This window comes from Bos mutus, chromosome 15 (genome assembly GCF_027580195.1).
Source record: "Bos mutus isolate GX-2022 chromosome 15, NWIPB_WYAK_1.1, whole genome shotgun sequence".
NCBI classification, from domain to species: domain Eukaryota; kingdom Metazoa; phylum Chordata; class Mammalia; order Artiodactyla; family Bovidae; genus Bos; species Bos mutus.
Window position 1 is genome coordinate 61,463,094 of NC_091631.1, and position 21,143 is coordinate 61,484,236.

The 21,143-nt window shown below is 38.9% G+C and overlaps 1 protein-coding gene and 1 non-coding gene across 2 annotated transcripts in view; both read right to left on the minus strand.

The window, feature by feature from the left end:
* Positions 1-21,143, minus strand: part of DDX10 (DEAD-box helicase 10) — a 313,415-nt gene that overhangs the window by 245,950 nt on the left and 46,322 nt on the right. Inside the window, exons 10-12 of the mRNA XM_070384255.1 lie at positions 7,126-7,227; positions 5,403-5,490; positions 1,752-1,840 (exon numbers count right to left, since the gene is read on the minus strand). Of these exons, the coding sequence (XP_070240356.1) occupies positions 1,752-1,840; positions 5,403-5,490; positions 7,126-7,227 (279 nt within the window). The remainder of the gene's footprint in view (positions 1-1,751; positions 1,841-5,402; positions 5,491-7,125; positions 7,228-21,143) is intronic.
* On the minus strand, positions 6,655-6,780 carry LOC138991028 (U6atac minor spliceosomal RNA). Its single transcript, XR_011467076.1, has one exon. It is a non-coding gene; the product is annotated as a U6atac minor spliceosomal RNA (small nuclear RNA).

Genomic DNA, 21,143 nt, shown 5'->3' on the forward strand with positions numbered 1-21,143 from the left:
ATAACCTCTATAAAAAAAGGATATTTAAACCCGAGACCAAAAAAAGAAAAAAAAAATCTTATTTTCTCCTTCTAAGATCAAGACTTACTTTATGATTAGGTCTTTCCCAGCTTCTAAGTTCCCACAGATGCATTGGAAATAAGCTTTCAATAAAAAGCTAACATTACAAAATGGATCCACTGCCTTTTTCCTAAGACATGATTCACAGAAACTGATGGGTGTAGTTGTAAAACCTGGATTCAGAAAACAGAACTATTGAAGTTCAAACCCTGGCTCTGTCAGCTACTAGCTGTGTGATCAAGGACATAATTAAACCTCTCTATACCTCAGCTCTCTTATTTGCAAGATGGCATGACAAGAGTACTGACATTGTAAGACTTGTAAAAATGAGTTCATAGATACAATGCATCTAAAACAGTGCCTAGCACATATGCAGCCACTTCTGAGCACTTGTCATTATCACTGTTATAGGGATACAGTTAGGATCACAAATTCAGCATCCATCAGAAATTAAAACACCAGCTTAAGCTGCACCAGGTTTCCCAGGTGGCACTAGTGGTAAAGAACTGCCTGCCAGTGCAGGAGACTTAAGAGGTGTGGGTTCAATCCCTGGGTCAGGAAAGTTCCCCGGAGGAGGGAAGCATTAAAGACCCGTGTCTCTCCTGTTTGTTAATATCTCAGCTATGTCAAAGAGAAAACCAGGATAGAATGTCATAAACCACAAAAACTCAGCTAATAATCTAAACCATGAATCATATTCAGAAATTTTAAAATTAGTAACTTGGTAAAGAGATAAGAAAAGCACGTTTCCATGGCATCTGATTTGCTATTCATTACCTAAACAAAAAGTCAGTGACCTTACTTTGTTATCTTGCAAATTAAGTGGTTCTAAAATGTTATAACTGACAAATTACCTGTTATACTGAACTTGCAATCTAACATGAAGAACAGAAAATGGCAGCTCACCCAGATACAAGCTTTTATTAGACTTAACTTAAAGGTAAAGGCACTCGAATTCCTGAAAAGCAGGCCAAATACACAGACTTTGCTGTGAAAGTACATATTTCATCCCAGATTGGATTTCAAGCTGACATTCAAAGTACGAGTAACCCCAAGGGCGCTTCTCTAGGATTTTGTCAGTGCTTTTCCCACAGGTAGAACCCCACTGAAAAATGGACGCTCCTGAAAAGATTAGAGAAAAATATCCTTCATATACTAGCCAAAACAGGACCAAGAGTTCCATTTTCGTATAACAGCAATTGCAATTACTAAAGACAGACCTTTTACCATGGTAACTGTGAGCACCTGTAAGAAACACCAAGACACAAAGAATACCCAGGCAACAAGCAGCACGGGATACCAATCTAAAAGAAGGGAAGAACCAACGAAGAGACCTGCATCCAAAGCATAAAAAGAACCGTGTGTGGGAAACCAGGTCAGCTTTTTAGAAAACAAGACATCTCAAGATTTCAAAGAATGCTGGTCAACTGCTCTCCATCTCCTTTAAGACCAAACTACAAGAAATTGCCAGCCTTTTAGGAATTTATATTCACAAACAAGAAATTTCTTTCTGATTGAACTGAACAGTCAACAAGTTTCCTACAGCTTATACAGTCTTTCTCTGCAAATCTTCAACAGATTCTTTCAAGGTAACATAAAGAGGTTTAAACTAGGATTCTCAGAAGCAGGTTTCAAACGAATTCCCTCTAACTCTGAGGACTCACAATCAAAATTATAATAGGAATACTTACAGGGCATAATCAGATATAGGTAACTTGCTCACATCAAAAATTTCTTTATCCTTCATCAGATACACTGAACGTATGTAGGAGACGAAACACTGTAAACAAAAAAGGGTGAGGTATATGACATAACAGTCAGAAATGGAAAATGAATTTTAACTGAGATAAAAGAAAGTAATCAAAGGAATAAATTCAACAGTAGTGAAAACTCTTAAAAATAGCTGAGTATATCTCCATTCCATAAAAACAAACAAAAAAAATCTACCTTTTTATAACTGTAATCTGAGAAAAGACTATAAAATTTGGTTTCATCAAGCCAACTGAACATAAAATATAAACTTCTCAAAAAGCTATTCTATAAGTTAAAATCATTCAGGTACATTAATGGGAAAAAATATAGGTTTTGGAATAACAGTTGAAATCTGAGTTCCACATCTTACAAGCTGAGCAAGTTTATTATTTCTCTGTCAGTTTCCTCATCTATCAAGATAATATAAAAGTACCTTCTACTTTGAGTGTAATGAGAACTAAATGAGAAAAATGCATGTAGACTACTTGAGCATTTCTTCTGAAATATATTAAATATCAATGAATATCAGTTATTCATAATAATTATTACTGGAAAACATCCTTGTAATAAAACTAGTACAACAAAATAAAATTTTACTGTACCTAAGCTTAATAAAATCATAACAGGAAAAGTTTAGGAATAAACTTTTTTATAAACTTTAATAAATTATTTACTGAAATTTCAAGTAATTCATCATTATAATTTCAAGTAGTTTGTCATTAACTTGCAATATTTTCTTCTGTGTTTTAAAAAAAAGTAAACTATCTTTATGCCAAGAACCATTGCAAACTAAAAGGTAAACATGGTCCTAAATGCTGTCAGTCTGAAAAACAAACAGCAAAGATGGTGAAAAACAAACAAACAGCAAAGCAGAAGTTTTATTTTTTTATTTTAAAATTAAGCTTTGTAAACTATATTTAATTCCCATTTCTATATTTCCTAAACTTCACATTTTTTCTAACTTTACACTAATCCTTTCTTCAAACCATTTACACTAGTCTCCAAACCATTTTCCCTGTCTCCATAGGCATTAAAATGAATAATTCAAGGATAATTTTCCACCTACAATCACCCACAAGAAATCACCCCAGTTGCTTATCGTTTTTGTTCTATCCAGATTATAATCAAAAGCTAGAAAATCACTTCTATGAAATCAGATAGCTTGCTGCAGCTGCCAACAGTTAGCCATTCTGCTAAACCATGCATGACATCCAATAAATCACATCATTTATTTCAATGTGCTTTTCTATGATCTTGTTCTAGAAGGCTCATTTGCTGTATGCAGAAACCACTGAAACAGCATCCTTCCAGTTTTTCATATTTCCTGATTCGTAACTGAATGAGCCAGGTATGCAGTAAGTCACAACATCAGAATTCACGTACACTATTTTCAAATTGTGCATACTATTTCCAAAGCTTCTACAAGATTTACCTCCAAGTTTAAAGTATGCTGCTAGATAAAACATGCACATAAATGTTTTCATGCCCAAATATATGCCCAAACATTTTAAGAAAAATAACCTGTTTAAAGACTATTTTCATTAGATTTCAGGTAAAGTGAGCTTACGTAAGTTTGAATATGTTTTATTTATATATTTTAGAATGAATTTCATGTTTTTCTCATATTTTAGGATTAATTTCTCCTGATGTATCATGGAAGTTCTGAAGAAAGTCAGACCTGGATTTAAATCTTAGGTCTATCACTTAATAGATACATCACCCTGGACAATTTTTAATTTTCTCAAGCTCCTGTTTTCCCATCTACAAAATCAAATCAATTATCACCTACCTCACAGGTTGTTGGGAAGATTAAATAATAATACACATCCAACCGTCATATAGGGCCATGCCATGGCTAAGGGCCTATCACATACTGCTGCTGCTGCTGCTAAGTCACTTCAGTCGTGTCTGACCCTGTGCGACCCCATAGACGGCAGCCCACCAGGCTCCCCCATCCCTGGAATTCTCTAAGCAAGAATACTGGAATGGGTTGCCATTTCCTTCTCCAGTGCATGAAAGTGAAAAGTCAAAGTGAAGTCGCTCAGTCGTGTCCGACTCTAAGCGACCCCACGGACTGCAGCCTACCAGGCTCCTCCGTCCTTGGGATTTTCCAGGCAAGAGTACTGGAGTAGGGTGCCATTGCCTTCTCCAATCACATACTAAGCAAGAAGATCTTACACTTAAAAAGTTAACTTGGGTTATTTTTTTATCAAATTATTTATCACTATGCTTATGATGAAAGTTAATTCAGATCACATACTAAGCATCTGAATTTAACTTTCATCATAAGCATGCCGCTGCTGCTAAGTCACTTCAGTCATGTCTGATTCTGTGTGACCCCACAGACAGCAGCCCACCAGGGTCCCCCGTCCCTGGGATTCTCCAGGCAAGAACACTGGAGTGGGTTGCCATTTCCTCCTCCAATGTATGAAAAGTGAAAAGTGAAAGGGAAGTTGCTCAATCGTGTCTGACTCCTCATAACCCCATGGACTGCTTATCATCATGAGCATAGTGATAAATAATTTGATAAAAAAAATAACCCAAGTTAACTTTTTAAGTGTAAGATCTTCTCTTTAAATAAAACTTCTTTGCTTTGATTATCCAATTTCAAAACCATTAACCCAAAAGACTAACTCCTGACTTTTTCTGCTCAGGCTCTTCTATCTACTCTGGATGGCCTTTCCATACCTCCTCTTTATTTTCTTCTTCCAAATCTCTGAATCCCTACTATCTAACTCATTGTTGATGTGTTACGGGAAATGCAGATACAGATTTCCTATGTAGATCTCGTAACTAAAATATTTTAGTTAGTTAGTAACAGAGTGCTGAAAATGAAGAGTTTCATAACAGGGATTCAAATATTTGTCAATTCAAATACTAAACCGCTGTAAGCACAATGCAAAATAATTTCACATCTTCCTTTTCTAAAGAATCTACTGCTGAGTACTCTAAGAACAAAAAAAATACGTATTACTAAAAGTGACATTTCCTTGGGTATTTGCTAATCAAGAGGACTTATAAGTCCAAAAAAGCAGTTTGGGAACATTACGTCACATTTATAGATTAAAACCTCATTTCTAAAGACAATTTAGCAAGAATGCTATGCTTTCTGGAAATTTAACCTAACATTAATTTTACAGTCAATAGAGTACAGTGAGAAGTTAATAACAACTTTACTGAAGAAACCAAATTAATATCTTTATTAAGTTATCTTGTATACTTAATAATCATTAAGCAGATTTTCTATATGTCTGGCAAAATTATGGACAAGTAATAGACATTTTTCCAAGTTACTATAAGGAATATATAATTTTTGGACTTCCCTGGCAGTCAGTGGTTAAGACTGTGAGCTTCCACCACAAGGGGCACAAGTTCAATCCCTGGTTGGAGAACTAAGATGCGGCATGTCACGTGGCATGGCCAAAGAAAAATTTTTTTACAGAAATATGTAACTTTTTCAAAGTTAAAGAATAAGGTAAAGCTATCTTAAAAGTATACTACCTAAGTATCTGAAGTAGCAGAAAATGATACAATTGAACTTTATTACATGCTCTAGTCCAAGGAAGGTATCCAATTCAAAAATAACTTACCCTTTGAGCTCTTTCTTTTAAATCTTGATCTTGAGCTAAAAATGATTCCAATTTTTTCTGAACATCTATAAGTTTTTCTGGATTGATTCTTTTATAACAAAAAGATAAAAGTTAAACTAAGACATCTTGATTTTAGAAGCTGAAAATAGTATACATTATTTTCTATTTTCCTCCGTATTTTTAAAATCCATAACATCTTTTCTCATCTATGACCCAGATTAGATCGAAATTACACTAGACCTAAAGTTGACTCTGTATATTTCAAATAATGCAGAAAAAATAAATAAAATAAAATCAGACATTTTCTCTAAACAACCTATGCTGAGTGAAAGATTAGGTTAACACCACAATTAGCAATGTTCCTCTTAAATCTTTAAAGATAGAAAGTAGTCCCTCCTGGGAGGTGGATCATCAATGAAACGGAACAAATAAAAGCAAATGTTCATTTTTTATAAGATTTCCATTTCAGTCAAATATCAAAAAAATCAAATTCAAATAATAAGTAGTCAAGGATATAAACACTGTTTTCCTTATCTGGAAATTAGGCATAATATAACAGAATTGTTACTTAAATTTATCCAGATTTAGAATGAAAATTATGGGAAAAAAATGAAATTCTTACAAGCATCTATTCTATATTTCACAAAGGAAATCCCACTTGTTTTCTAAACAATTTTGTTTTCTAAACAATTTTGTTCCTGAAAAGTTGCAGTGGTGATAGGTGGTAGCAGATGAGGTTTTTCTTTAATTACAGAAAATATCAAAATACATATACATAAAAACCTTAACTCAGTCTCAACAATTACAGAGCTCACACCCAACTTTGTTTTACCTAAACCCTTACCCACTCCTCCACCAAATCTAACCTACTTTCCTACAAATAAAGCCAGGGTTTATTTGTTTCAGTTCAGTTCAGTTCAGTCGCTCAGTTGTGTCTGACTCTTTGCGACCCCATGAATTGCAGCACTCCAGGCCTCCCTGTCCATCACCAACTCCCAGAGTTCACTCAAACTCATGTCCATCAAGTCGGTGTTTCAAGGGCCCCAATATAAGTGAAAGTGAAAGTCACTCAGTAGTGTCCGACTCTTTGCAACCCCATGGACTGTACAGTCCATGGAAATCTCCAGGCCAGAATACTGGAGTGGGTAGCCTTTCCCTTCTCCAGGGGATCTTCCTGACCCAGGAATCGAACCAAGGTCTCCTGCATTGCAGGCGGATTCTTTACCAACTGAGCTATCAGAGAAGCCCCCCCAAAAAACAGTGGTTAGATGCGATGAAGTAGGTGGCAATGCTTTAACTGTATGCGTGTTGTCAGGCCTGAGAGGTTCTTCCATCCTAGTCAAGGGGAGTGCTAACCTTCTCTCCTTTCATATAAAACAATATAAATGAGCCTACAACCAAATCTACTGATACTCAATCTAAACATCTTCAATGACAGGAGAGCACAATCCTCTGAAAAGGACAAACGATCCTAAAAATAAGTTCATCCAAGAGGTTTAATCTTTTCAACCATCAATGCCTCCTGATGCCAACAAGGTCTGTTTTTCATCTTGTATTATCCTCTGACCATTTTCTAAAAGAGTTGTTAAAACAAACAAAAAGTCCAAAATCTGAAAGCAGAAAAGATTAGAGGGAGGAGGAAATTAGGTGGACATAATTAGGCACAGTAATTTCATGACTTCATTTTTCTAACAATAACATCAAGACAGCAAGTCATTCTTACTTGATTTCCTTCACAGGAACTTTCTTCTGAAGAAGCTGCTGTACCATCCCTTTTTCTTCTGAGGGAAGCAAAATTAATAAAGCTTCACCATCCTCTTTGTACCTAAACAAAAAAAGAAAATCTCTTCCACATTAATGCAATCTGCATTTTACATTTTAACAGCTTGATGAATAGGTAACAAGAAAGCAAGTTCACCAAATTAGTAAGTATTAGGAATACCATGTTCTTTAACATCTGTGACAACAGAAAACTAGGGCCTCTTGGAACACCTTTTTCAAATATTCATCACTACTTACACCTCCTAGTGATTTTGTACAACTCCTAATAAAGACACACAAAAAAGATAATCTCAAAACATTCTCATAAGGGTTCGTGTTATAAATATGAGGGGAAAATAAATGTTTATAGTTAATAAAATAAACTATTTACTGAGAAACTCTGTGCCAGGTATAAACTTGGAAGAACAAAAACAAGATGAATATCCCTGTCTTCAGTGATCTAACAATATGGTTACCAGAAAAGACAAACACACACAAAAGCAAGAGATTCAAACTACAGCCCCAGAATGGTAGAGCAGTAAGTGTGAAAGGATAGCCACTGGCAATAAAAGCCAAGAACTCAGAAGTGAAAGGAAGACACTCAAGGGTAGCCAAAGAAGAAGAGAAATATGTATGTCACAGCAAATGAAATTTGAGGTGGGCCTAAAAAGTGTGTAGAAAGGAAAGTGAAGTGAAGTGAAGTGAAGTCGCTTAGTCCTATCCAACTCTTTTCAACCCCATGGACTGTAGCCTACCAGGCTCCTCCGTCCATGGGATTTTCCAGGCAAGAATACTGGAGTGGGTTGCATTTCCTTCTCCAGGAGATCTTCCCCACCCAGGGATCAAACCCTGGTCTCCTGAGTTGTAGACAGATGGTTTACCGTCTGAGCCAGCAGGGAAATCACATAGAAAGGGAAAGGCTACAATAATCCAAAGAGGAAGAATGGCATGAACAAAGGAGTGGGAACCAGGAAATAAACACAAGAGTAAACTAAAGATAGGAGAAAGATAGCATTTCTAAAAAAGCTGAAGGATAAGAAATTCTTTTAACATTCCATATGCAAATTCAGAGATGGAGAGAGGATGTAAAAAGGCTCCCAAAGTCTAGGCCAGAGATGCAGCAAAAGGGGTAAAGAGAAATCTCAAGAATATCAAAAAGGCATCCAAAGAAGATCTCAATCTTCAGACTGACTCATAAGCAAAAATAATAAGTCTAACCATCTACATCTATCTTATCTACCCATTCATGCATTCAGGGATAATCTTGGAGGATGAGTCATGAGTAAAGTCACAAAGGGGCCATATCCAAATGTTTGAAACTATATCTAACAGAATACACACATGAAAGGGTAAGGTTAAGGCGGATTACAACACTGAAATTTAGAAGATTTCCCAAAGAAAAACAAGTCCAAAGTCAAATCCCACAAAGCAAGTATCTTTTAATAAAGATTATCACTGGCTGTTTACATCACACACATCTTTTCCCAGTAATAATGTAAGACACAAATTATTTCCCACATACCAACACCTAAAATTTTCCAGTAAGCTTTTATTTCAAAAAGAAAAGCGCTTTTAAAAAAGCATAAAAACATTTCCCTCTTTCTAAAAAATGCTTATAAGAATAATCCTAAAAAAATAAAAATTAAAAAAATTTAAAAAAAAGAATAATCCTATTTACCCATGAGCTAGCTTTTTTATTTCTGAAGCAATATCCAAGGCCCAAAGCTAAATATATGCATAAAGAGAAATAAATGTTCTTCATAAGACCTACATTTTAAAATTCTATATATTTAGATATTTTAAGAAACATTGTAGGCACGCACACACACACACACACACAAAAAGCCCTGCATCTGAAATACAACAAAAAATCTCATTTTTATAATCAGTGTTAGTACCATGTTACTTTTATATAACTCTTCAGAATTTATGATGAGCTTCATTTTACACTGACTTGCCAAACTTAAAAGACAAGCAACCAACAGAGGAAGCAAATAAAAAGTCCTAAAAGGCCAAGAAGTTGGCCCAAATAAATAAGCAGCTGATGACTACATATTGGAGACTTTAAGCTTTCAATTCAATATTTTTTTTCAACTCTACCAGGATTCCCTCCACAAAGTAGAAGCCTCAATAGACTGATCATGATTACCTGATATCAGGAAACTTAACCTCTACACACTACAAGGAAAACAAGTAAAAAACAAAAAATTGAGATATTTTTTAAAATCTACATTTATTATATAATTTTAACTCTTTTAACATATCTGAGTACTACGAATATTAGTGTATTCTCTTGATGATTAAACTGACAGTTTGAATTTGCCTTTCATATCTAACATACACCATATGTACCTAAAAGCTGGTCACTAAATATTTGGTGAAAAAAATGCAAACAAACCACTAGAAGTTGCACTAGCAGATGAAATACTGAATTTGGAGCCAAGAGAGCTGATTTCAAGTCCCAGCCCCACTATTCATTAGCTGTATAATCTTGAATAATGAGTCATTTTATCTCTACATATTGTATTTTCTTATTTATAAATTACAGTTGGAATTATATGATCTTTATTCCTTCAGGATCTAAATTCTAGTATCAATATACTAGTCACTGTTCACAATATAAGGATGATCAAGAGGTGTAGAAATGGCGGCCACTGTTGGTCACACTCTGCTATATTCCATAGCGCTTCTCTTTTTTGCCCCCTCCCTGTGTCTGCTTCTATCCTCCTTAGGCCTTACCTGTGGCAACAAGCCCCAGGAGTTCCTGTCACTGAGGGAAAACAGTACATTCAGCCATGCAGATGCAGACAGACAGTATAAGAATCAGAGTTCAACTGTTCCTCCTGCACAATGTGGTACAAAGGAGAGCTTATTCCAGGAAAAAGGGTATCTCTGAGTCACAGAGTATCTAAAGACCCTACACTAGATTCAAAAAAAAAAAAAAAAAAAAGACTGGAAAATATCCTGCAGCCTAGGTCATCTGCAGCCTAAGATCTTAGAAATACAAACAGGTATAACCACATATGCTCAACAAATGAGGTTTGACAAATGAGGTTCACCAAAATTAACTGGAAAGACCCCAAGCTAACATGCCTTGCATGGAAAGCTTCCACAAATTGATATAAGTTTAAGTAATATAATTCTTAAGTATAAGAATTTATGAAGTTCATTAAACTGTCAACTCTGTCCCCAGAAAAGAATTAAAAAAAAAAAAAAAAAAAAGACTAAAGTTTTAATTAATTAAAAGAAAATGAAAACTCATAAAAGTGGTACTGATACTACTGAAAATTATACTTTCAGGAACCTAAGAGATATGATTAATCCCATTCCAAAGAAAAGAAACTGAGATGTTGATAACATAAGGTCCAAGGGTACACAGCTATCAGGTGAAACAGCTGTATCTATACCTAAATTTCTTGACTTGTAAGGATAGTGTTCAATCAACTATGGGATATTGGTCTCTCACAGTCCAAATAAAGAAGGTAAATTCATATATTTAAGTTTATCCTTGTTAGGTAGTTAGAATAGGAAACAGGAGTCCAGAATGGCAGTGGCTAAAAGATAAGGAAGGGAAAAGCCTGTGAAAATAGAACAAAGGAAGGTCTGAGGACCAGAGTGAGGACCTCAGGTAGAACAAACAGCACTCCTGGCTAGCCCAATCTATATAGGGCAGGCCCAGGGGGAGGAAAAAACATATAAAAAGAGGAGCCAAAAGGGCTGGCTCTCCCCCTCCGCCCCCTGCCCCGCACGCTGAGCTGTGACACACCGAGGGCTCTAATGTCCATCATGCCAAATCTTTGCTGTGATGAGACAGAACTGAGGAGCGTATACTCACCTGACATCCTCATGACCACAAGTGGCAGCAAACAAAAATATATATTTTCCTTCCCCAAGTACCTGACTTGGAATATTCTAGAAGCTGAGTTTGGACCATTCTAGAAGCTGACTTTGGAACATTCTAGAAGCTCTGCAAGGGAGCAATGGCTCCTGCTGCTGCTAAGTCACTTCAGTCGTGTCCGACTCTGCACGACCCCATAGACGGCAGCCCACCAGGCTCCCTCGTCCCTGGGATTCTCCAGGTAAGAACACGGGAGTGGGTTGCCATTTCCTTCTCCAATGTATGCAAGTGAAAAGTGAAAGTGAAGTCGCTCAGTCCTGTCCGACTCTTAGCGACCCCGTGGACTACAGCCCACCAGGCTCCTCCATCCATGGGATTTTCCAGGCAAGAGTAATGGAGTGGGGTGCCACTAGACTTTATTAAATGCAAACAGCTAGTTTGGGGCACACTGGGAAGACCATGAGTTGTACAGTCAGTAAGATCCAAGTATAAATCCCAGTCACAGTACTCCCAGAGTGATCTTCAGTTCAGTTCAGTTCAGTCACTCAGTCGTGTCCGATTCTTTACAAACTCCATTTGAGTAAACCCGAGAGTTTACTCAAACTCATGTCCATTGAGTCAGTGATGCCATCCAACCATCTCATCCTCTGTCATCCCCTTCTCCTCCTGCCTTCAATCTTTCCCAGCATCAGGGGCTTTTCCAACGAGTCAGTTCTTCGCATCAGGTGGCCAAAGTATTGGAGCTTCAGCTTCAGCATCAGTCCTTCCAATGAATATTCAGGACTGATTTCCTTTAGGATGGACTGGTTGGATCTTCTTGCAGTCCAAGGGATTCTCAAGAGTCTTCTCAACACCACAGTTCAAATGCAACAATTCTTCATGAGTGATCTTAAGATACATCTTTACCTCAGATTCTCTGAGAAACAGTTTTCTAGTACAAAGACTTCTCTCATAAAGCTACTAATAAAGGCTAAATTATTTCATTCATATTCACCTAGCTATGTGTTAAGAAGTGAATGGGTAAGCCACAACCCATTGTTCACTGTAGGGGTACAGGAGAAGAGGGTAGGGAAGAAGCTATCCTGGCCAAAAAAACAAAGGATACAGTTGAATCTTCTCATAAACATACTAACCACAAGTTTCCTGGGAAACAAAAAAGGTAAATCTGCTAGAATAAGAGGCCTCACCTATGAGATGCTAATATGATATACTAGGTTTGTTTACAGTCTATGTATTTAAAAGGTAGGTCTCTGAGGTCAGCTTTATAACTAAACCAATGGTCTATCTGTAAGTGATAAACCTTATATATCACTTAGAGACTCTGAGGTTAATCTGAGCCAGAGCACAACCTGATGTGTCAAGAATGCATCTGTGGAGTGTGATGGAGGTCCCAGACCTTTTCCCGCTTCACCTATACCTTGCGATTACCGCTGTACTTGAAATTACGTATCAGTGAAGCTTGGTATTAGGTGTGGGAGGCAGCTTCTAAATTACTGGCTCCCAGTACAGTAATATTGCTGGGAGATTATCAATAACCTCAGAAATACAGATGACACCACCCTTTGGGCAGAAAGCAAAAACTTAAAGGGCCTCCTGAAGAAGGTGAGAGGATAAAGAAAAAGCTGGCTTAAAACTCAACATTTAAAAAACTAAGATCATGTCTTCCAGTTCCATCACTTCATGGCAAACAGATGGGGAAACAGAAACAGTGACAGACTTCATTTTCTTGGGCTCCAAAATCACTGCAGATAGTGACTGTAGTCATGAAATTAAAAGACGCTTGCTCCTTGGATGGAGAGCTATGACCAACCTAGACAGCATATTCAAAAGCAGAGACATCATTTTGCCAATAAAGGTCCACACAATCAAAGCTATAGTTTTTCCAGCAGTCATGTATGGATGTGAGAGTTGGACTATAAAGAAAGCTGAGCACTGAAGAATTGATGCTTTTGAACTGTGATGTTGGAGAAGACTCTTGAGCGCCCCTTGGACTGCAAGGAGATCAACCAGTCAATCCTAAAGAAAATCAATCCTGAATATTCACTGGAAGGACTGATGCTGAAGCTGAATCTCCAATACCTGGCCACCTGATGCGTAGAGTCGATTCATTAGAAAAGACCCTGATGCTGGGAAAGATTAAAAGCAAGAGGAGAAGGAGATGACAGATGATGACATAGTTAGATGGCATCACCAACTCAATGGACATGAGTTTGAGCAAGCTCCAGGGAGATGGTGAAGGATAGGAATGTCTGGCATGTGCAGTCCATGGGGTCGCAAAGAGTCAGACGTGACTGACTGACTGAACAACAACAACAAATACAGTAAGTTCCCTAAATCTGAACCTTCTAGTTGTAAATTTTCAAAGTGAAAATACGTTTGCATATCCAATCACAAAAGTTCGTTCATGTGTCTGGTGCACACTCTCACATGCAGGCATCCTCTACCAAAGGTTGCACTTTATAGTGTATTTTATTGTACAGTACTGTAGAGTATCTTTATTTCAAGCCAGATTTGCAAGAGGACATCTTCACTGTGTTCCTTGCTGCGGAACACAAGGAGCTTACTAATGAAGGCAAACTGGAGGCTAAGAGAAAGGATGAAGAGAGACAACAGGAAGAAGTAACTGAAGACCAAAGAGATTTACAATGCAAGAAATGGCAAGGGCATTTCCTTTATTTGAAGAAACATTGTTAGTTTTTGAAGCAGAGGACCCAAACATAGAACAGTACACAAAGGTTGCAGCAGTTGTTCAGAATGCAATCCTTTGTTACCATGTCATCTATGACCAAAAAAAAAAAAAAAAAGTGCTACTACCCAGACATCACTGGATCATATTTTTCAAGAAGATAAAACTGAATCCCACAAGGAACCAGAACCTGGGCCATCAAGGTCAGGCATGAGTGGAATTGCAGCTTGCCCTCCATCTCCTATTGCTGAAGACCCCTCAGCTCTACCATCTCCCACTGCCTCTCCCTTCCCCAGCTAGTAAGTCTTCTTACCTGTTTACTTGATGCCAACCCCAGTATACCAGCTGTTATACCATACTACTGTACTTTTCAAGGTACTATACTACAGGATTTAAAACGTTTTCTTTCTTTTTTGTGTTTCTTTCTTATGTATTATTCATGTGAAATGTAATATAAACCTATTATAGTACACTTCTGTATAGCTGATTGCGTTAGTTGGGTACCTAGGCTAACTTTGAGGGACTCACGAACAAACCGGACTTATGAATGTGCTTTCAGAACAGAACTCATTCATATGTAGGGGACTTACTATAATCTGGGCCTCCTGGCCAAGATGAAGTGTTGACATTGGTCTCAGGTTTGACATTTGCAAAGGCAACAAAAACAAAAACAAGAAAAAGAAAACCATCAACAAAACAAAAATGTAACCTATTAAATGGGAAAAATATCTGCAAACCACATATCTGATAAGGTTTGTAACAACCAAATTGTTCAAGAAACTCTCACAATAGCAAAAACCAAACAATCTAGCTCAAAAAATGGGCAGAGAACTTGAGTAGACATTCAAAGAAGACATACAAATGGCCAACAGGTACATGAAAAGGTTCTCAACATTACTAGTACTTAGAGAAATGTAAATCAAAACTACTATAAGGTATCACCTCACATCTATCAGAATAGCTATTATACAAAACACTGGAAATGACAAGTATTGGCAAGAATGTGGAGAAGCGAACCCTTGTGCACTGCTGGTGGAAATGGAAATTGGTGCAGTCAGTACAGAAAACTACCATCATACGATCCAGCTATTCCACTTCTGGGTATTTATCCAAAAAAAAAAAACAACACTAACCTATAGAATCTGTTCTCTATGTCTGCATCTCCACTGCTGCCCTGAAAATAAGTTCATCAGTACCATCTTTCTAGATTCCATATACCTGTGCTAAAACACGAAATTTATCTCTTTCGGAATTACTTCCCTCTGTATAATAGGCTCTAGGTTCATCCACCCCATTAGAACTGAATCAAATGTGTTCCTTTTAATGGCTAAGTAGTATTCCAGTGTACATATGTACCACCGCTTCTTTATCCATTCATCTGTCAAAGGACATTTAGGTTGCTTCGATGTTCTAGTTATAGAAAATGGTGCTGCAATGAACACTGGGGTACATATAACAATCTAGAGGGGTGGGAAAGGGTGGGGGGTGGGATGAAGGTTCAAGAGGAAGGAGACATTTAAAAACCTATGGCTAATTCATGTTGATGTATGGCAGAAATCAAACCTATATTCTGAAGCAATTATCCTTCAATTAAAAATAAATAAATTTTTTAAAAATACTAACTCAAAAAGAAATATGCACCCCCATGTTCACTGCAGCATTATTTACAATAGCCAAGATATGGAAACAACCTTAGTGTCCACCAATGGATACACAGATAAAGAAAATGGTGTGTGCGTGTATTAGATAGTCAGTGTTAGTCGCTCAGTTGTGTCCAATTCTTTGCAACCCCATGGACTGTAGCCCACCAGGCTCCTCTGTCCATGGAACTCTCCAGGCAAGAATACTAAAGTGGGTAGCCATTCCCTTCTCCAGGGGATCTTCCCAACTCAGAGATCAAGCCCAGGTCTCCTGTATTGCAGGCAAGATTCTTTACCATCTGAGCCACCAGGGAAGGCCTGTGTGTGTGTGTGTGTGTGTGTGTGTGTGTGTGTATACTCACAATGGGATATTACTCAGCATTAAAAAAAAAAAAATGAAATTTTGCATCTGCAACAACAATGACCTTGAGGGCATAACACTATGGAAAATAAGTTAGAAGCAGGTGGAACAAAAATAGATTCAAAAAACAGTAAGTGAAATATGCCAAAGACAAATAGTGTATGAACTCACTTATATGTAAAATTTAAAAGCAAACAAAATACCAAGCTCACAGATACAGAGAACAGACTATTGGTTGCCAGAGGCAGGGGGCAGGGGATAGACAAAATGGGTAAAGGGGAACAAACTTCCAATTGTAAAATAAGTTATGTGGATTTAATATACAACAGTGCAACTATAGCTAATAGTACTGCACTGTAGGGGTCCCCAACCTCCAGGATCTAATGCCTGGTGATCCGAGGTGAAGCTGATATAGTAATATAAAAAAAGTGCACAATAAAAATAATGTGTTAGAATCATCCCAAAACCACCCTCACCCCCTGTCCAGGTTTGCAGAAAAACTGTCTTTCACAAAACCAGTTCCTGCTACCAAAAAGGTTGGAGAACGCTGTATTTGAAAGTTGCTAAGATGGAAGAAGGACTTGTGCTCATCTGCTAAGAGAACACCAAAATCGCACCTAGCTGTTGAACAACCATCAGCAGGAGGATGCTGGAACCCACCAAAAAAACATACCAGTGTCCAAGCACAAAGGAGAGGCTGCAAAGAGAAGCAGGAGTGGCACAATCACATTACAATTAAATCCCAAACCCACCAGGTGGGTGCCCCACACACTGGAGAACAATGATACCACACAAGTTCTCACACTGTTGCAAAGGTTCCAGGCACCACATCACTTTCCAACCTGAGGATCCGGCAAAGGACTGGGAATCCCCAGGGAATCTGACTTTGAAGGACAGCAGGATATAATTACAGAACTTCCAAAGGACTGGGGGAAACAGAGACTCTTGGAGGGCACAAACAAAACCGTGTGTGCACCAGAACCCAGGGGGAAAGAGCAGTGACCTCACAAGAGACTGAGCCAGACTCGCCTGGGAGTGTCTGAGGAGCTACTGCAGAGGTGTGGGTGGGCACTGGCCTGGCACAGGGACAGGGGGACTGGCAGCAGAAGCCCAGGGAGGCGAATACTAGCATAAGTCCTTTTGGAGACAGCCAGTAACCCTACCATAGGGCTATAGATTCCAGGACTGGTTGCCTCAGGTCAAACAACAGGGAGGGAGCAAGCAGACAACTGCATTGAAAATTTACTGAGCACGGTGCTGCACACCAGAGCAAGACCCAGTTTTCCCCACAACAGTCTCTCCCATCAGGAATCCTGCGCAAGCCTCTTATTCTCATCCATCATAGGGCAGACAGAAGAAGCAAGAACTACAATCCCACAGACTCCAAAACGAAAACCACAATCACAGAAAGCTAACCAAAATGATCACATGGATCACAGGCTTGTGTAACTCAATGAATCTATGAGCCATGCAGTGCAGGGCCACCCAAGACGGACGGGTCATGGTGGAGAGTTCTGACAAAACGTGGTCCACTGGAGAAGGGAATGGCAAATTACTTCAGTATTCTTGCCTCAAGAATGCCATGAATAGTATGAAAAGGCAAAAAGACATGACACTGGAAGATGAGTCCCCAGGTCGGCAGGTGTCCAATACACTACTGAGGAAGAGTGGGGAAACAGCTCCAAAAAGAATGAAGCAGCTGGGCCAAGGCAGAAACAAAACTCAGACGTGGATGTGTCTGGTAGTGAAAGTAAAGTCCATGCTATAAAAAACAATATTACACAGGAACCTGGACTGTTAGGTCCACGAATAAAGGCAAACTGGAAGTGGTGAAGCAGATAATGCCAAGTGTAACTAAACATCAACATTTTAGCAATCAGTGATCTAAAATGGATAGGAATGGGCAAATTTAATTCAGACAACCATTATATCTACTACGGTGGGCAAGAATCCCTTAAAAGAAATGGAGTAGCCTTCACAGTCAACAAGAGAGTCAGAAATGCTCTATTTGGCTGCAATGCCCAAATGACAGAATGATCTCAGTTTGTTTCCCAAGCAAAACATTCAACATCAGAGTAGCCCAAGTCTATGCCCCAACCGCTAATGCCAAAGAAGTTGAAGGTGAACAGTTCTATGAAGACAAACAAGACCTTTTAGGACTAACACCAAAAAAAGATGTCCTTTTCATCATAAGGGACTAGAATGCAAAAGTAGGAAGTCAAGAGATACCTGGAGTTAATAGGCAAGTTTGGCCTTTAGAATTGCCAAACTACCCTATTACTCCAGGTATCACTTGACTAGCTCAGGTGGTAAAGAATCCACCAGCAATGCAGGAGACCTCGGTTCGATTCCTGAATCAGAAGATCCACCGGAGAAGGGATGGGCTACCCACTCCAGTATTCTCAGGCTTCCCTGGTGGCTCAGCTGGTAAAGAATCCTCCTGCAATGTGAGAGGCCTCGGTTCAATCTCTGGATTGGGAAGATCCCCTGGAGAAAGGAATGGCTACCCACTCCAGTATCCTGGGCTCGAGAATTCCATGGAGTGTGTAGTCCATGGGGTCGCAAAGAGTCAGACACAACTGAGCGATTTTCACTTTCACTTCACTTTTTACTTTCACTTTTGGCCTTAGACTACAAAATTAAACAGGGTGAAGGCTAACAAAGCTTTGCCAAGAGAACACACTGGAAATAGCAAACATCCTCTTTAAACAAAACAAGAGACGACGCTATACATGGACATCACCAGTCAATACTGAAATCAGATTGATTATATTCCTTGCAGCCAAAGATGGAGAAGCTCTTTACAGTCGGCAAAAGCGAAACCTGGACCTGACCGTGGCTCAGATCATGAGCTCCTTGTAGCAAAATTCAGGTTCAAATTGAAGAAAGTAGGGAAAACCACTTAAGCCATTCAGATATGACCAAAATCAAATACATTATGATTATACAGTGGAAGTGACAAATAGATTCAAGGAGTTAGATCTGGTAGACAGAATGCATGAAGAACTATGGATGGAGCTTCGAAACACTGTACAAGGAGTCAGTGACTAAAAACCATGCCCCAAAAAAAGAAATGCAAGAAGGCAAAGTGGGTGGCTGAGGAGGCCTTATAGATAGCTAAGGAAAGAAGAGAAGTGAAAGGCTAAAGAGAAAAGGAAAGGTATACCCAACTGAATGCAGAGTTCCAGAGAATACCAAGGAGAGGTAAAAAGCCTTCTTAAGTGAACAATGCAAAGAAATAGAGAAAAACAATAAAATGGGAAAGACAGATCTCTTCAAGAAAACTGGAGATACCAAGGGAACATTTCATGTAAAGATGAGCACAATAAAGGAGAGAAACAGCAAAGCCCTAACAGAAGCAGAAGAGTTGGCAAGGATACACAGAAGAACTATACAAAAAGGTCTGAGTGACCCAGATAACCACAATGGTGTGGTCACTCACCTAGAGCCAGACATTCTGGAGTATAAAGTCAAGTGGGCCTTAGGAAGCATTACTGTGAACAAAGCTAGTAGAGGTGATGGAATTCCAGTTGAGCTATTTCAAATCCTAAAAGATGATGCTGTTAAAGTGCTGCACTTAATATGCCAGCAAATTTGGAAAATGCAGCAATGGCCAAAGGACTGGAAAAGGTCAATTATTCCAATCCCAAAGAAAGGCAATGCCAAATAATGTTCAAACTACCACACAACTGTGCTTATTTCACATGCTAGCAAGGTCATGCTCAAAATCCTTCAAGCCAGGCTTCAACAGTATGTCAACTGAGAACTTCCAGATAAACAAACTGGGTGTAGAAAAGGTAGAGGAACCAGAGATGAAATTGCCAACATCTGTTGGATCATAGATAAAACAAGAGAATTCCAGAAAAAACATCTATTTCTGCTTCAATGACTATGCTAAAGCCTTTGACTGTGTGGATCATAATAAACTGTGGAAAGTTCTTAAAGAGATGGAAACACCAGACCACCTTACCTGTCCTGAGAAACCTATGTGCAGGTCAAAAAGCAAAAGTTAGAACTGGACATGGAACAAGGAACTGGTTCAAAATTGGGAAAGGAGTACGGTAAGGCTGTATACTGTCATCCTGTTTATTTAACTTCTATGCAGAGTACATCATACAAAACGGTGGGCTGGATGACTCACAAGCTGGCATCGATTGCCAGTAGAAATATCAACAACCTCAGATATGCAGATGATACCAATTTAACAGCAGAAAGTGAAGAGGAACTAAAGAAGCCTTTTGATAAGGGTGAAAGAGGAAAGTGAAAAAGGGGGCTTCAAACTCAACATTCAAAAAAACTATGATCATGGCACCCAGTCCCATCACTTCATGGCAAACAGATGGGAAAACAACGGCAACAATGACAGACTTTATTTTCTTGGCTCCAGTATCATTGCAGAAGGTGACTGCAGCCATGAAATTAAAAGATGCTTGCTCCTTGGAAGAAAAGCTATTAATAAACCTAGACAGTGTATTAAAAAACAGAGACATCACTTTGCCAACAAAGGTCCATATAGTCAAAGCTATGGTTTTTCCTGGGTTGGGAAGATCCCCTGGAGAAGGAAATGGCAACCCACTCCAGTATTCTCGCCTGGAGAATCCCATGGACAGAGGAGCCTGGCAGGCTACAGTCCATGGGATCCCAAGAGTCAGACACAACTTAGCAGCTAAATCACCACACCACCATGTATGAATTTGAGAGTTTGACCATAAATTAGGCTAAGCACCAAAGAATTGATGCTTTCAAATCTCACAGTGCCGGAGAAGACTCCTTTAAGTCCCTTGGACAGCAAGGAAATCAAACCAGTCAGTCCTACAAGAAATCAACCCTGAATATTCACTGGAAGGACTGCTGCTGAAGCTCATGCTCCAATATTTGGCCACCTGACGCAAATAGTGGACTCGCTGGAAGAGACCCACACGCTGGGAAAGATTAAGGGCAAGAGGAGACAGGGGCAACAGATGGTTGGATGCCATCACCAACTCAATGAACACAATAAGCTTGAGCAAACTCGGGAGATAGTGAAGGATGAGGGAGCTGGAGTGCTGCGGTTCGTGAGGTCACAAGGAATTGCACACGACTTAGGGATCAAATAACAACAAGAGAGTAGATATTAAAAGTTTTCTTTACAAGAAAAAAAATTTTGTAAGTATATATGGTAACAGATGTTAGACATATTTTGATGGTTATTTTGCAAAATATACCAATACTGAATTGTTATGTTGTATGCCTAAACTCGGAGAAGGCAATGGCACCCCACTCCAGTACTTTGCCTGGAAAATCCCATGGATGGAAGAGCCTGGTGGGCTGCAGTCCATGGGGTCGCTGAGGGTCAGACACGACTGAGTGACTTCACTTTCACTTTTCACTTTCATGCATTGGAGGAGGAAATGGCAACCCACTCCAGTGTTCTTGCCTGGAGAATCCCAGGGATGGGGGAGCCTGGTGGGCTGCC